General features: G+C 39.6%; 1 protein-coding gene across 1 annotated transcript; it reads right to left on the bottom strand.

Moving 5' to 3' along the window:
- Positions 1–405: 405 nt before the first annotated feature.
- On the bottom strand, positions 406–15,586 carry LOC121082995 (arylsulfatase D-like). The gene is made up of 11 exons (XM_040582808.1): positions 15,503–15,586; positions 12,795–12,896; positions 11,497–11,643; positions 10,394–10,515; positions 8,804–8,926; positions 5,250–5,673; positions 4,372–4,508; positions 2,967–3,101; positions 2,181–2,343; positions 1,772–1,893; positions 406–1,170 (listed from the first exon to the last, which is right to left on the bottom strand). Exons 2-11 carry the CDS (start codon positions 12,872–12,874, stop codon positions 800–802), a joined length of 1,824 nt encoding a protein of 607 aa, XP_040438742.1. The 5' UTR covers positions 12,875–12,896; positions 15,503–15,586; the 3' UTR covers positions 406–799.
- Between the last annotated feature and the right edge of the window lie 598 nt (positions 15,587–16,184).

Genomic DNA, 16,184 nt, shown 5'->3' with positions numbered 1-16,184 from the left:
TGTGGCCATCAAGGCCACTATGACCTTGCAAGGGCTGCTTAGGGAGCTGGGTGCAATGGGAACTTTGGAAACGGAAAATCCTTTCCCTTTTGTGTTCTCCGTCAAAAGAGACTGACTCCAGTCAGGGGAGTCCCGCGCTTTGCAGAAAGTAAAGAGAGCCGTTACCCAGCTTGTCATGTTTCCAAGCTTTATGCCTCACCCAGGCAGTTTCTCCTGATCTAGAAGCCCCAGACTGATCAGCTGCCACCATCACTGGTGCTGGAAGGGCTAGCTACAAGGAAAGAAGGAAGTTACCTTTAAAGGTGATTCTGTGAAAAACTGTGGTCAGAACTGTTTTTGAATTATTTTGGAAGCAGTAGTCTGCAAAAAATTATTATAGGGGCATCTTATGCATCACCGGTAAGGATAACAAAATTTAGGGAGACCTCAGTTCAGGAATCATTTAGAAATTCCTTAGAACAAAAAGCCAAAGCGAAGCTTCTAAGTATACATTTATAAACAACAAAACATGTTACATCATTATTTGTGCACTCTGATCTTGGCCTGCTTCAGTGCATTTGAACTATTCATTCAGTTGTCAGCAGATATAAGTGAAAACATGTTCTTCAGATCATTCTGTCTTGATCCCTCCCTGAGAGTGTCCCATCTCAAGCCACATTTACCAAATACTGTGCCATTTATAGGAGCGATTCTCATATAGAGGCTCAATTAAAACAACCAACCAACCCACCAATCAACATCCCCAAAGAAAACGCTCTTGATTTAAGAACACTTTTGAGGAAGTAACTGGTTCTTTCCTTTATAGGTTGGCAAGTTTATTATCACCTTCCTTATCACACCAACAAAATGGGAATGTCCCACAGCATGGCTGCAGCCATGGCTTCCACACCACATTGTACACAGAGAGCTGCTCTGGGACTGGAGTCAGTGTTTTCCGATGCTCTTCTATGGCTTTTCCAATCTTCTCTATTACAGTGTCAAAGTGGGGCTCGGTGTCAGCCAACAGAGGTTTGGCTTCAGAAGGGTCTCGCGAGAGATCAAACAGCAATGGAGGGTCATGATGGGTCACGCCTTCCCCAGAACATGGGCAAAATCCTCTATCGTAACAAGCCCCAGCTCCGAGAGGACGGAAGATGGGGGTCACATAATGAGCCTTCCAGATGGCTCCACCTGGCAGGAAAGAAAGAAGGCTTGCAATGAACTTGGTGGTTATCACAAGGCATTAGAAGTGTGAATGTTTTTCTAAAGTTCATTTCTGGTTGCACTTCAGCTGTATGCTTACTAGTTGATATAGTGTCGTAATTTCATCTGAATTTAAGTGCCACAGAATTAAACCAATAATATAAAATGATTTTGAAATTTCCTCAACATTTTCAGCAAATATCAGTTATTTTTCACTTTGGTTTTTATGAAGACATTAAAAAATAATTTGGAGTTTCCATGGCTTGCTTCCTTGTTAAGGTAGCAGAAGGACAGACAAAGAGCTGAGGCAAGGACTTCTCCATGAGACAAGAAGGGCATGGACTCCCCAGGCCTTGCATTCAGATAGGTGGGTGAGACCTACCCTGAGCTCCAGTAGCCTGCCTGGGACACCACAGGCCTTGAAGCCACGAACAAACGGTGCCACGCAACGCAGGCAATGCTAGTAAGTTCTTTACCACCACACACCTGAAACTGCTTGGAAAGCTGCAATCCCAGAAAAAAATGTGTTAGACAAATGTGCCCTCCCATAGACTGAGCCTAATTTTTGGGAAAGAAGTTCTGTACTCACTGTCCTTCTGGTGCCACCGCACAGCATGTAGGTGAATGCCGCAGTAATGAAAGAGGAACTCGTGCTCTGAATGCTCAACTGTTCCTTGCAGTAAAGGCATCAGATCCCGGCCATCAATCACCCTAGCAGAAAAAACAGAGACTGTCTGAGGTAAGGTGCACAGGACTGCATCCCTGCTGCACACTCTTGCTGGAACCGGCAGCTCTGAACAAGGCAGGCACTTGTAGAAGATTGCAGGTAGATGCTGAATCTCAAATGTAGAGAAGAGGTGACGGAGCTGTGGTAACACTTATGTGTCTAGAAAAGGAGCAGGAGCGAAAAACAAATTGACAGACTTTTAGAATGTGTTTCCAAACTAGAATTTCCATTGTTTGGGGAGAGAAGGAGGAATAAAGACACTTGTTTGTACCTGTCCTGGGGTAGTACCCCTCCAGCCAGATGAACTACTGTAGGATAAATATCCATAAGGCTTGTAGGTTCATCTATGACTGCACCTGCAGGTAACACTCCTGGCCACCTGAATATCCCTGGGACACGGATTCCTCCTTCCCAGCCTCCCATAGCTTTTCCACCTTTCATTAAAAAAAAAAAAAAAAAGAAAAAAAAAAAAAAGACGTTAATTTAAAATAAAGAGAAACATTACACAAATGTTATTGCATTATCATAAGCTATTACCTTTATGAGCCTTCCTTACCCTTTTGTTTTTACTACTAAGTTCCTTCTCCTCAGCATCAGTGAATGTATGTTCACTATATCCGACTACTCGAGTGACTTAACATACTTACTGCCCTCTATTGTTTTACAAACACTTTGTAAGAACTTAGGGTGGATAAATTCTCAGGCATGAAGTGATTTCCCAACCTCTTTCTTTTACAGTCCTACAACGTACCTGTTGTGGTCAAATCAAGGGTTCAGATACAAGATGCAACTTATATTTAATGAGAAGTTACACAACCTTAACAAAAATTAACTTGCGATCAGTTGTCTCATGAGGAAATGACAGTTTGAGAATTCATGCTTATAAAAAGCACCTGTACAGGCTAGAATTGTCTTAATTTTAAAATGCCTAATTTGATTGATTCTCAATGGTAAAACACTGCTACTACTTGATTGTACAGTCTTATCTAAGCTTTAGGGGTGTCCTGAGTATTTTACTCGTTGTTGCTGGGTTGTCACCGTCCCTGAAAGCTCTTACCTCTGTATATTCCATTCCAGCCACCCAGCTGCCTTTTGTCTTCTTGTCTTTCCAGCCATCCGCCATGATCAGAGGCAAAGTAAACTAGCGTAGTATTTTTCAAGCCTTCCTTGTCAATAGCACCTAGAACCTGGCCTGTAAAAACAGGAATATGTGTGTATTAAAAAGCAAAAATATTGCTTACACTACATAAATTTTAGTCTCTGACTTGAATTACATTCGTCAATGTAATTTCTTATGTATGTAGGGCTGCTTAGTTTTAAAGAAGAGTTTTTTTAAGATCAAGATTTGTAGTTGTGATTTCACTGTCTGTAAAAGCACAGAAAATGTGTATGTGCTGTAACCCCTCTGTTACTGGTATTATAACAAGAGTGCAACAACCACAGTCACAGACCAGAAGCCTGTATTGTAAAGGGTAGAAGTGCTATGTGCTGTAAAAATATGAAAACAAAGCATAACCCAAGGCCCCCAAAAGTTAGATTCTGCATCAGTGGTGGCTGTCATGAATAATGAAGAAAAATTGTCATGTACCCTTATCTTATATTGTCTAGCCCACAGTTAGTATTTGCATTAAATTACTGGTTGGATATCATATACATTAATAATGTAGTTCTTTTTTATTTAAAAGTAATTCCTGAGCTGTTTCTGGTGTTCTAAATTATATTTGTGGTGTGTAAGTGTTTGACAGGTAGGACTGAAACCCAATTCTTTCTGTATGTGTACATGATTCTTATCCCTTATGCAAATATGGTTACTTTTCCTCCACTATGACTGGATTATAAATAATTCTCCTTCCCCTGCAAAAAACAGGCTGAAAAATAACATTAATCTAATTTCTGGGGGTATAGTCATTAACATTTACAGACATTTCTGGATTAATGAATGGGGCTGAAAAATAAGCAATACTTGGCTGAACGCAGCACAGAGAAATAGCCTGCTGGTTTACACCTAGAATTCATTTGCTTTTCAGTTTTATCACCTTCTGATGTCTCCTACATAGAAATAGATAGGACATGACCATAAGAAGATGAAGTTACCTGATCTTTAATATCACAGAAAATTAAATAATTCTCACTTATTTAGTAAGAAGAGCAGAAGAGCTCTTTGACAGAAGCCAAGGGGATATGATTAAAACTCATAAACACTAAACAAAAAAAAAAAAAACAAAAACCCAGAGTGAACAGAAAGACTCATTTGGTCTAAGACTGGAGGAAATAAAATGCCAACACTGTAAGCCAAGAGTGTTCATTCAAGATTGGCAAATGTTCATGAAAAGCTTAGAAGTTTTTTCCTTCTTGTTTTTAATTATCTTCTTTGTTCTTTTAATAACAACTGCATTTTTATTATATATTCAGACCTAGGTATTAGGTAGTTGGAGACATTGTTATTTGCTGTGGTGACTTACCCACCATCCAGTCCATCTCCTCCACGTTGTCTCCATATAAGCCATGGCTGCTCCTCCCAAGAAACTTCTCTGTGGTGAGGAGAGGGGTGTGGGAGTGCAAAAAGGAAAGAAAGAGGAGGAATGGCTTGTGTTTATTTCTAAAAAACAGAAATCAACACTTTATTATTATGGAGGAAGGTTTTCAATTCAAACAGAGGTCAGTTGTAATGGCAAATGGCATTATGATTTGCGTATATACATTTCAACAATTGCTTCAGAAACATCTTACTTTGCAAGGTATTAAAACCCAGTGATTAGGATCTGTGTGATAAAATAAAGTTTAGCTTATATAAAATGACCCTCTTTTTTTCCCTGAATCATCGATAGAAAAGTTCCAGATTGAAGCTCCACATTCTGCTATTGCAAACCACCGCTGCGCTACTGAAACGAAGCAGGTTCATCTCCTGCCGGCTGTTTCCCACCTATCAGTCTGTATGGCAAGGCTACATCACAGCTGTAATCCTCCTTCCCCAGCCTACACATGCATTTCTGTCATCAGCTGCCATCCCTTAGAGCTGCAACGTTGGTGTCATTGATAGAAATACGTATTTCCTCAAATAGCCTGGAAATACTGAATCCAACCCATGGAAATGTGGGAACGTTATTAGCTTTAGTGAAGCTAGGAATAATGGACAACCTTAAGCAGCAGCTAATTTTTTTATTTAATAATATTATATAATTGTTCATAGTATTAATAATTAAGAGGCATAATAGTACTTCTAATCCTATGTAATATTACAAAAACCTCACATGGGAAAGTGCCATTTAATAGTTGCAAGACATGAAAGAACCAGAAAATTGTGAAACAGAAAATTGTGATCAAGGGAAATGCACTTTACCTTTCAATAAATGAAATGGACTCTCTCAAGATGAGGGACGTAGTCCTGTCTGTCACCATTGGTTGCTCGGTAACTTCGTGGTTTCTCATCATAATGCAGTTCCAGTAACGTACAAACCCATAACTTGAGAACCAGGATACAAAGAACAGGAGACTAAACCCAGCAAGGCATGTCAGTATTTTCCAGTGGACTGAAATCAAGCCGGTCAGTCTTCCCAGGGCAGCGGTGAGTGTAATGAGGCCAACCACCTGAGTGGAAAGCCAGAGTTTCCTTCTAAAAGCTCTGTCCATCTCTGGTGTTTCCGTTGGTTGGCAGTCACTTATTAGCGTAAAAGGCATCCCATAAAAATAGTCAAAGCCGTGGTTTAAAGGGTGATGACAATGGTCATTGCGGGATTCGCAGTTAACACCTTGATGCCACTTCCCTGAAAGTACAGATTATTAAAATGTAAAGAGATAATAGTTAATAAGAGGCTTTTCCTCATACAAAACATTTCTAAAAAAATGGTTGCTTTTTCTCCCTGCTTGTGAGAACTTCTTCATCCTACACATATGTACTGAGTATGTAGTAATATAATGGGATATATCTTATAATTGTTGAAGGTAAACCTCTACAAATTAGAAATTATTGACAGAGTTATTGGTGCTCTGTACACACATTCATGCCCTGCAGTTTTGATCAAATGTAAAAACCTGGACACTAGAAACTAGGAAACTAGAAACCGAGAAAAATTCAGATTCTCAGAACTGAGCAAAAATGTACAGCTTTGGTGGAGACCTGTCAGGTAGAGAAAAGGAGGAAGTCCTTTTGTAAGCACAGAGCAAAATAACATTGCTCTATTGTTTACCTTCAAGGTTATGCAGACTTCTGGAATGTTTTGAATGGCTTGATGTCAGGACTACGGCAACACTCAGAGATGTGCTGGTGCCAGACTGATAAGGGAAGCTATGGACAGAGTAGTCGAATAACTGGCAGCTCAGCAGGGGGTTTGCCAGACAAACCAGCAGATCCAGAACTTGAGCTCAGGAGATCAGATTTCTCGTGAAGCTGTACATATGTAAGTAACTCTGCTGAAAATAATAACTCCGTATACTGGATGAGAACAAAAGGCTTTTTTTAATAAATATTTTTGCCATTTATTTGTATTTAATCACATTTTAAGAAGTTTAAGCCACCTTCTTTTAAATACTGAAGTCTTTATATATATAAAGGAACATATCCTGACCTTTTGCAATACAATTTAATCTTTATTATGGACATATGTCCACTATTACGAAGAATGGCACATCAAAATCACACTTTTGCTTCCCCTCCAGTCTATTCAAACAGACTGGTTAGGCACTTACACAGAGATGTAACAAGTTGGTTCATTTGGCTCAAACTCTGAGGCTTGTGAATATCTGAGTCAAGCGACCAAAATCTACCTGTCATCAGAGATATGTAGTTTAATTGTATTTTATGACCTCTGATGTAATGCAGGCCTTGGATACAAGATCTATAGATCAAAATTAGCTTTTAGAATTTTACTTGAACACTAATTTGAAACAAATTCTTATTGTGGAGTAAGGAATTGTGTACTTAGGATACTATCCTAAACAAATGGTTCACTACGTTACCAATTCTGGTAGCCAGCCCTGAGTAGGTTTCAGTAGAACTGCTGTGCATTACAATAGAAGCAGAGCAAACTGCTTCAGAGGCAAAAAAATGCTACTTTGTGGATATAAATATAAAGAAGGGGTAAAAGTTCTGTTCTAGGTAAATGAGTTGCTTTCAGCTAAAATCTCTACTCATTTTGCCTCTTGACATACTAGAGCCAGCTATAGAATGAAACAGGTTTGTTATCAATAGATATATGCATTGGTCATAAATACAGGTGCAGCTAATGTATCCTTGGACTTCAGATGCACTTCAGCACCTAAATCTCCAGCTGAGCTTGATAAAGCCTTCTGACATGCTACAAAAGACTCAAATCTCCAGAAGATAAACTAAGTGTATAATATAAATACATCTTTGAAGGCATATGTTATACAACACTGGCTTTCTGACTACAAAGAACCTGCAAAGCATTTCCCAACAATAAGTCTGATTAGCACATCAAGCTACAGGTTATTAATAGGATTTAACTTTGCAACTAAACTGGTTGTGCTTAGACCAAAACAATCACAAACGATTCAAGTGAGACTATTTAGTTCTCATTCAGCTGCAGTGATGTAGGCAGATGTTGTGTAAGATTTCTTGATTCATGACTTGAATATAAAGTTCTTACTGCTTTTTTTGCGTCACTTATCACCAGTGTTTTCCATCATCCCCTATGGCACAATTAATCAGAATCTTTCAATTCAGTTAAAGTAAATGGTGCTTTTTGGTGTCTATAGTGTGGTTTTAGTTAAGATGCCCATGGGGAAGATGCCAGCCCAGTTTGCTAGCTAGCTTCTAGGAGGTATGCAGCACAACCTCCCTGCAGGACAACTCCCTTGGCAAAGTGGAGAAGAATCTGTTCGTTTCGTTTGTGATTACATGCTGCAACCAAGCTGAAGTGTTTGGCTAATAGACATGGACTTTTTTACGAGCTATTTAAAACAACTGAAATAATATCACCACAAAACTATTAGGAGAAGAAGATTCAGTAATACAGAACTTAAAATGCTTAGAGGGCTTAATTTAGTATTGTCCTGTATGATTTAGATTTATTTTGCTTAATTTTGCTTAATACAAAACCATTCCTGCAGACACTTCTACTAGTAAATTCAGTTTATTTGTGTAGCCAATATTTTTATGTGTCAGACAGATTTTGGATATTGACATTTAGATGCTCAGATGAGGTAGGGCAAATAGCTGAAAATTCAGCTCAGAAACATTTGTGTTTTATCAGTCTGTGGAACTATGTGACATATCTAAGATAAATAATTATTTGAAATGGGATCATGACCAAAAATTACAACTGTATTAGAAAAAAGAAGTCCTATAAAATATAAGGTAAAATGGAATTCACATTAATGCTGAAGGAGGCAATGTTTTGTGGGTTGTACTGAAGACTCAGTGAACCACAGTGGCACGCCGTTATTAAAGAAAAATAATTGTTTTGTTTCTGTTTTTGAAATGCCAAATCCTGTGATATTATGAACTGGCTATATTGTTTTAAGTAGCAGCTGTTCCCTTTTGCTGTGAATATTCTCTGAGCTGTATAAAGTGTTGTCGTGCTTATTTGAATGGTACTCATGTTTGGGTTTTTTTACATGAAATCGCATTAAAATAATTACCATATACCTGGTAGAATAGTATTCAAGAAATATTAACATATTCTCTGTTATATATTTTGACAACCACAGCTGTGCTTGAAGCAAGCCAACAGTTAATATTGTTCTCTTTATCCAGATGTCTATTGTTTTAAAAGAGATTCTTTTTGGTCAGGATTTCTTCTTAAAATATATTCTTAAATCAGGAAATAAAATTATTACAACTGAGGTATGAGTAGTTGCTAACAAAAACAAATTATTTGAGTGAGACGTGCAGGTGAAACACATTCTAGGCCATCTTCAGGAGTGTTCACATACCTATTAGTCCTGTGCTGTAGCCTTGCTGCTGCAGTATTTTGGCAAAAGTGGTTTCATTTGGAGGAAGTCCTCCTGAGCCTCCATTCCAAAAAATAACACGGTAGTTGTTTACAGCATCCATCCCTAAAAACCACAGCAATAAACAATCTTAGTAAGTATAACTGATAGACTTGTTTCTTGGTTGCATTGATATTATGGTGTTAAAAGTTTATCCTAATGCTGTTTGTTTGGGGAAATTAATCTAGGACTCTGGACAAGACTAAGAAAAAGTTAAGTCTATTATATAATACCTAGTCTATTAATAATGTCTCTAAATAATAATAATAATAATAATAATAATAATAATAATAATAATAATAATAATAATAATAATAATAATAATAATAATCTATTATTATACGATTGTATAGGAGTGTTTATATGTCACAGTGGCATCCAGACTGTGTGGAGTGTACTTACTTCTTGTGACTGTGAGGCAGGGAGGAGGGTAGGGAGACTTCAGCCTCCTGTCAACCTCAAATTCCAGTTTGCATAAGACTGCCTGGGGAACTCAAGATTTCCCAGCACAGTGGCATGGCTGGTGTCCAACTTCTGAAACCCACAGAGTAGCTATCTAGCACCACAGTCTTCTCACCTTCAGGGTTACACCCTGTTATTTAGCATTATATGCTGGCATAAACCCATAATACAATGTTATGTGAAGTACAATCTGTCATGCAAATACTGAACATCTCTGGCCCTGTTATAGTGGGAGAGAGTCTGCAAAAGCTCATGTGTATTTTCAAGCTACCTATCTCAGTGGTAAAATGATAAAAGCAGGACGACGTGTCAGCTTCAAAATGCCTTGGAAATGAAGACACTCAATATAATTTGCAATAGGACAAGCATTAGAGAGTTGCTGTTAGAAACATGTAGAGTTATTTGTTTTTCATATCTCTTAATATCAGGGATGCAGTTTGATCGGATAGTATTTTTTCTTCAAGAACAAAACTGGGAAAAATAATATAGCTGTCAAACTGTTATTTCATAGGATGGATGAATTCTGACACATAGGTAACAAAGCTGTACTGTAAACGACTTGTTCTGCACCTCGAATGGAGGCAATGGACACACATTTGCATAGATCTACTCTTCTGCCTGCAGGGCTGAGCTGTTTCTGGTATCTGATGAGGAGTCACCCACGACAGAAATTATTGTAACTAGTGCTTTAGAAATGTGTTGTTTTTCATGTTCTGTGTAATGACTTTTTTGAGTGTAACAGTTTGTATTAACTCCATTCTGACTGCAATCTGTGCAACAGAGCACCAAAAGGCAACCAAAGTTGTGAGCTGGAGGGGGCACAAGGTGCTCTGCAGAGCTGGTTCTTTGCTCTGCTTCCCTTCAGGTCAGTTCATTGCACCCCATAAATATAGATGCCACCTCAAAGGTACTAGGCCTAGCTGGCATGTCTTTTTGTGCCTCAATAAAGATGACAAGTCAGTGGCACCCCCTCTGTTTGCACAGCCTCATTTCTTTTGTGCCCGTTGTATAACGTTGTTCCCTTCAGCAATAAAGCAATCTTTAAAGGCTGCTTGGTTTTTCAAGGCAAACCTGATCGGAGAGGGTATCTGCCAGTGAGGAAAGCTGCTCTGCTGGGGGTGCAAAGTGGAGCTGCAGCGATGTGTTGGGTCAGTTTCACGCCTTCCTTTGCCAGGCCGTCGATGTTTGGTGTCCTAAAAATGCAACCAACACTGTCATATTTCATTCAGAGAGTCTTTAAGGGAATAAGGTTGAGGAATAATACATTTACCTTTATTCTGGAAAGTTTATTCTATTTGAAGATGGCCAGGAATATTTCCTCCCCCCCCCCCCCCCCCCCCCCCCCTTCTTTATTAACAATTGCTACTTGTAAAAATGTTAAGCCACTCATTCCTTCTTGTTTCCCAAGTCCTGTGAAGGGCCTTGCAGAAACGTGCCCCACTGTTTTTGGAAAGAAAACTCATGCCTTGGAGATGATGCTATGCTGAAGTAGAGGCCCAGCCATGCAGAGCCCCATCAGCTACCTATGATCATCAGCTGCCTATCAGAAATTTACCCATGCCAATCTGGTTGAGATTCTGAGAACTTCGCTGGATGAAGGGAGTGATCATACTGAATTTGGTTTTGTTCAAATAGGTGATAGGCTGGTAGGAAGCCAGCAGGCAACACCATGGCATGATTTTCAAAGAGAAGACAAGTTCTATGTCCTTGGGTCTGAAAAGAGAAGTATTTCCAATTAACACAGCGTGTTGCAGTGATTTATACATTATTTTGCCGTGAGACTGGGAGGTAATGGCAAAACAGAGTTAAATGAAATAATGAGGCCTGATATGTTGAAAGAGGGGACAACACTTCTATCTTCAGGCATGTGCAAGAGCTTAGCTGTTTCTCAGCGTTGGACAATTAAGGAATACACAAGAACAGCTGACAGTTGACATATTCACACAGTAAAGCAGCTCCACATAGCAGAGCTAGAGCCCTGTGAATGCCCTCTAGGCTGTGATATAATCCTGGTAGTGCTTTACGTTTACCATTAATGGCATCCTTGTGAAATCTTTCCATTTCTCCAGGAAACGAAATTAAAGACAACTTGAAGAGCTGATGATGGGCAAAGATTGTAGTCTTACATTAAGTAACACACCAGCTCTGTTCACTTTTATGCTTAGTTTTCTTACCTGATAGTATCATTCCCATAGCAACCTACATCCCCTATGCCGAGATCATCAGCCATCAACAGGACAATGTTTGGCTGTGTGATGGAAAGCTCTGTAAGTGGTGGCTGCAGAAGCAGACCAAAAATCAGGGGTGTGACCAGTGATGTCCTGAAACACAGAAGAAGTCGTATGAAATGATTAATAAAATTGAATGTATTGTTAGCAGTTTGACTTTAAGACAACTAGAGCAAAGGAGTTGTTAAGGGTTAATTCAGGTTACAAGCACTTCGTACGTCCTGCTAAGCACAAATCCTTTTGTTCAGAAAAGGAACTTCACAAAGTTGGCATCTCCACAAGACAGAGGAGCTGACAGGGAGCTCAGCTCGGGCAATGAGCTTCGCAAAATGAGGGGAAAGGTGGTTCCGGCAGGGGGAGATCCCGACTACCGACTCGTTGGCCAGTGACTCAAGAAATCCCTCAGACCCAAATGAAGTTGAGACTGAGCGTGGGAACTAATTAACATGAGAATCGAGAGAATTATTTGACAAATGTGAAACAGAGTACTAAGTAATGAAGTAGTTGGGTAACTTGTAACGAGTGAAGGCTGATGTCTTTGTATGCTAGACTGTAAAAATAGCATAATTTTGAAAATGGGGGAGCTAGGCATTTGGGGGTTGCCACCTAGCTCCCTACCTAGCACAAACTAGAATAAAGAAATAAGGACTACATCGACTTGGGGTGTGAACTGGTGCTGTGCACTGGGTAACGATCCCGCCTATGGGACAATGGAAGGAAAGAAGCCCATGACCTGGCCATTCCTCACTCCCACGGCACAAGGCTGAAGAGCCTCACACGTGAGCTCGGCTGCACACCAGGTCACTCTCTGCCCAGATGCAGAGGGTGTGTTAAGTTTTGATCATTGACCCAAACAGATGTCATGAAAAGGAAAATGTCAGGACCGCAACTTTAAAATCTTCTTTTCTGATTGTTTCCAATCAGATTTGTTCATTACTTGGGAATTTACATGTGGCAGGTGACATATAAGTGATTTTGCTTTACTAGCTTGGAATGTTTTTTAGGAGTTGGTCTGATAAATTGAGAATGAGATCAACTTCCTCTGATATCCTTCTCACCCAGACTGGAACCTTTGTGTTGTGAAAAACTTAAGAACAAGAAAAACAAACCAAAAAAAAATCACATTGTGAATACACTTTACGTATAAACAATGCTACTCTTTTATAATACAGTATTATGTCATTATTAAACATCTCACTTTAGATCTAAGTATGAAATAATACTAATTCATTAACTTTTCTTACCAATAAGATATTAGCTGCCATATCATTTCTGCATTTGGAGTGTTCAGAATCTGCACAACCAAGAGTGAGAGCCTAGTCATGTTTGCATCTTCCTAGTAATCACTGCAATAAAAATAGATAAAAAACTTAAAGCCTGTCAGCATTCTCTGTTTTATTTACTTCAGTGCATCTCATTCATGAAGAAGAATAAAGGCATTAATGTTATTTTTATTGCTAGTGTCACTTAAAGAAATTTTTCTTTTTTTTTGTGTAGAGAAGTTTATTTTAAAATAGTAAAATAATTCTCTTTTCTTACATGGCTCAGCTGTATGAAAAATGCTTATTATTCAGAAAGGAAGAGAAGAGATTTTAAAATCCAGTCTTCAATATAATTTATTTTTCTGTAATCGCAGAGACAGTAGTAGCCTGCTGCTTCTTCACATAATGTGCCAAATTTCCTTTCAGGCTGGTAAGAGATCTCTTTATTTACAGAAATTCTAGTCATCCTCTTCCAACAATGACATTTTCTTAGAAGACACTGAATTTGTGACCTGTTGCGGTTTGACTCTGAGCTGAGCCTTTCCAGTCTTTGTGTGTGTCAGATCTCGGGGTATGGTGTTATTTTCCCCCTCCCTGCACAGTTTTCTGCAAAGATTCCTCAGGGGCTTTCTCTTCCACTGCCAGGACAAGACAGACTGCTGCAGGCTTTGAAGTAAGGGCCAAATGACCTTGGTTCAAAGGCTTTTAAATAGACTCCTTTCAAATCTATCCCATATCTGCTTGAACTATCCAAAGCATCTGAATTTTTAAAATTACGCTTGTTTCCACATTTTGTTTTCCAGAAATGATAGTATTTAGCAGCTTAGTTAACATCTATAGTTCTCACATTTTATTCATCAACACTGTAAGCCTCAATGGGAGAATTTAAACTTCTAGGCTTAGAAAATCGACATCCAAACACTCTAAACACTTATTTACAAGCACCAATGCTGATGCAGTATCGCTATCTACAGACAGTTTCCTGCATTTGGATTTGTGCCTTTTCTGCATCCCGAGTAGGTATAGGAAAGACACTGGGGGATACCTCAGCCGTCTTTTATTTATACATACTGTGTGCCTCCAAAACAGTTGAAATGAAAGGGAGTTGGAAATATTCAGATTTAATTGTGTAATTGGTTGTTACTAACTGCCCGTACTTCACAGCAAAGACACATTGATTCAAGGCACAGCCTGGAGTTCAAGGCTGAGCTTCCTCAGAAGCTGCCTGTGAATTGGCAGGTGATGTACGGAAAATAGTTACCGCGCTGACTGGTACTATCCCTGTCAAGACATTTCCTTAGTGAAAGGTGGTGGGAGACCAGTCAGAGGAACTAGCAGCTCTGGTGGGAGCAAGAGGGACAATGAAAGCAGCCTACTCTGTTCCTCCCCTCTCTGAGAAGCTGGGGGGAGCCCAGGTCCCCACAGGGCAGGGTAACTCCTTGCTTGCCCCCTGGCAGCTGGGGCAGCAGCAAGCACCCACCAGGTTCAGCCACAAGCAGCTGGTAGGATGCCTTTCTGGGGACCTCTTTGTGACCACTTTTGCTTAAGGGGCACTTAAGCCAAACTGCAAGCAGACAGTCCCCTTTGCCATCTGAACTGAATTTGGCTTAAAGTAAAACTCTTTCCTCCCTCTCCCATTATTTAATCCCCGCAAAGGAGTTTAGATTTTATCCCTTTCTTCATCCATTTTAATAATCTATGCAGATATAGCTTGCATATCTTTCATATTTTACTTTTCTCCTCTACTGATGGAACTGTTTTTTAATCCATCTTCACTTTTCTATCAAAATACCTACACGATACTGAAATCCCAATTCAAGCCAGTTTGCATAAGAGTAAATACTCATATTTTTAGATACACTCAGTGCATATTTGTACTGAGTCAGTACATGTTTGTGGTGTCACTCTGGCAACACTCAGTGAAAAGTCCTACCGGTAATTCCATTCAATTTGGTACTGTTCAGTCTAGGAGAAAATCTTTTAAAATTCCTATTTTGTAGACTTGATATAGATAAAATAAAAGCCAGACATGATAAAATGTTGCCCACAGCTCTCACTTTATATGCACGCTTGTGTGAGAATACTGTTGTTGTAAAGGAAAATGCCTTTTAAAAAATTCCTCAAGATATTTTTATCTAGAGAAGCAAAATAAATTTTCCAAATGCCCGTTAAAACTTTCCCATGCGTTTCCCAACATAGTAAGGGAGGAATACAGTACCTGGTAAAGTTATGCTCAAAGCAGGCAGCTGATAGACTGGAGCGTGAGCTTAGTTTTGGTTGACTTAAAACCACTCCAAATTTTTCAGCACGACTGCTGCTACAGCGCAGTGTCTAACATCTGTTTCTGAAAGCAGTCCTTAAATCTGCCCTAGCTGCTCATGCGCGCTTTGCCACAGGAAAGCTGTGTAATACCAGAGTTTGCAAGCAGCTGGATGGTCTAACTTACTCTGGAGTCCCTTAAGCTGTACATCCCACCGCTGTTTGCACAATGGTGACATTCATACTGTACGTGAGGGTTGGGGAACACCACAGAGGTAGCTAAAATGTTTTCTTCCCAACCACCATTTCTGAAGGGAAGGAAAGGACCTCCTCCAAGTCTGAGACACTCCCATGAAAGGCACTATAAATAACAGTTCTCCATAAACCCCTCCTTGTTTCCACCAAGAAAAACAGAAAATCACTGTACTTACGAAGCAGCAATTCTTTGTCTGTAGAAATAAAAATCGAGCAGATATCTTCACTTTACCAGCATCCCAAATGCCTGCAGTGATGATAAGGTCATCTCTGCACACACAGTGAGAAACAATTTTAGGGCGTGGGGAGGAAATGCTGGCAAGAGACCTGAATTTGCTTTTTCAGGAGGTGAGTCATTCGGCTTCACTTCTGAGTGCTGCCTGTTTTCTTGTCATCACTCAAAGGGACAAATTAAGGTTACATGCTGGCTAATGCTTGTTTTCTTGATTTTTCATGTTTGAGTCCTGTTGTACCAAGTGTTTTGGGACAGCATGAGATGCTACCAAACAGGAATCTTGGTTTCTTGACAGAGAATTTTCTTGTTTCATTATTTAAAAAAAAAAAAAAAAAGAAAAAGAAAAAGAAGAGTGTTTTCATATCTTACGAGAGAAGGGAGATGTAGTTATGAGTTGGTGGTTCATCACCAATTGCAACACTCAGGTTGGTTTGCTAGTGGAACACCTCCAAGGCAAGTTACAGCACCACAAGTGATCCCTGCCCTGCTCTCTCCCATGTCAATACTTCCATGCTGGAGTACTTCCAGCCAGCGCACAAAGAAGAAGTGATGTGTCTGGTTTTCCTTTTTTCTGTGCCTGCTTCCCTATCACCACTCATATTGTAACAGCTCAATTTGTACCT

Source organism: Falco naumanni, chromosome 2 (assembly GCF_017639655.2).
Source record: "Falco naumanni isolate bFalNau1 chromosome 2, bFalNau1.pat, whole genome shotgun sequence".
Classification (NCBI taxonomy): Eukaryota; Metazoa; Chordata; class Aves; order Falconiformes; family Falconidae; genus Falco; species Falco naumanni.
Note: the sequence above shows the minus strand (reverse complement) of the source record. Positions and strands in the feature narration are given on the sequence as shown.

Coding starts and splice junctions, on each gene's coding strand:
- LOC121082995 (XM_040582808.1), bottom strand. CDS start 12,874: ATGACTAGGCTCTCACTCTTGGTTGTGCAGATTCTGAACACTCCAAAT. Junction 3,102..4,371: donor GGAGATGGACTGGATGGTGG/GTAAGTCACCAC, acceptor CTGTTTTTACAG/GCCAGGTTCTAGGTGCTATT. Junction 1,894..2,180: donor GGGGTACTACCCCAGGACAG/GTACAAACAAGT, acceptor TTTTTCTGCTAG/GGTGATTGATGGCCGGGATC.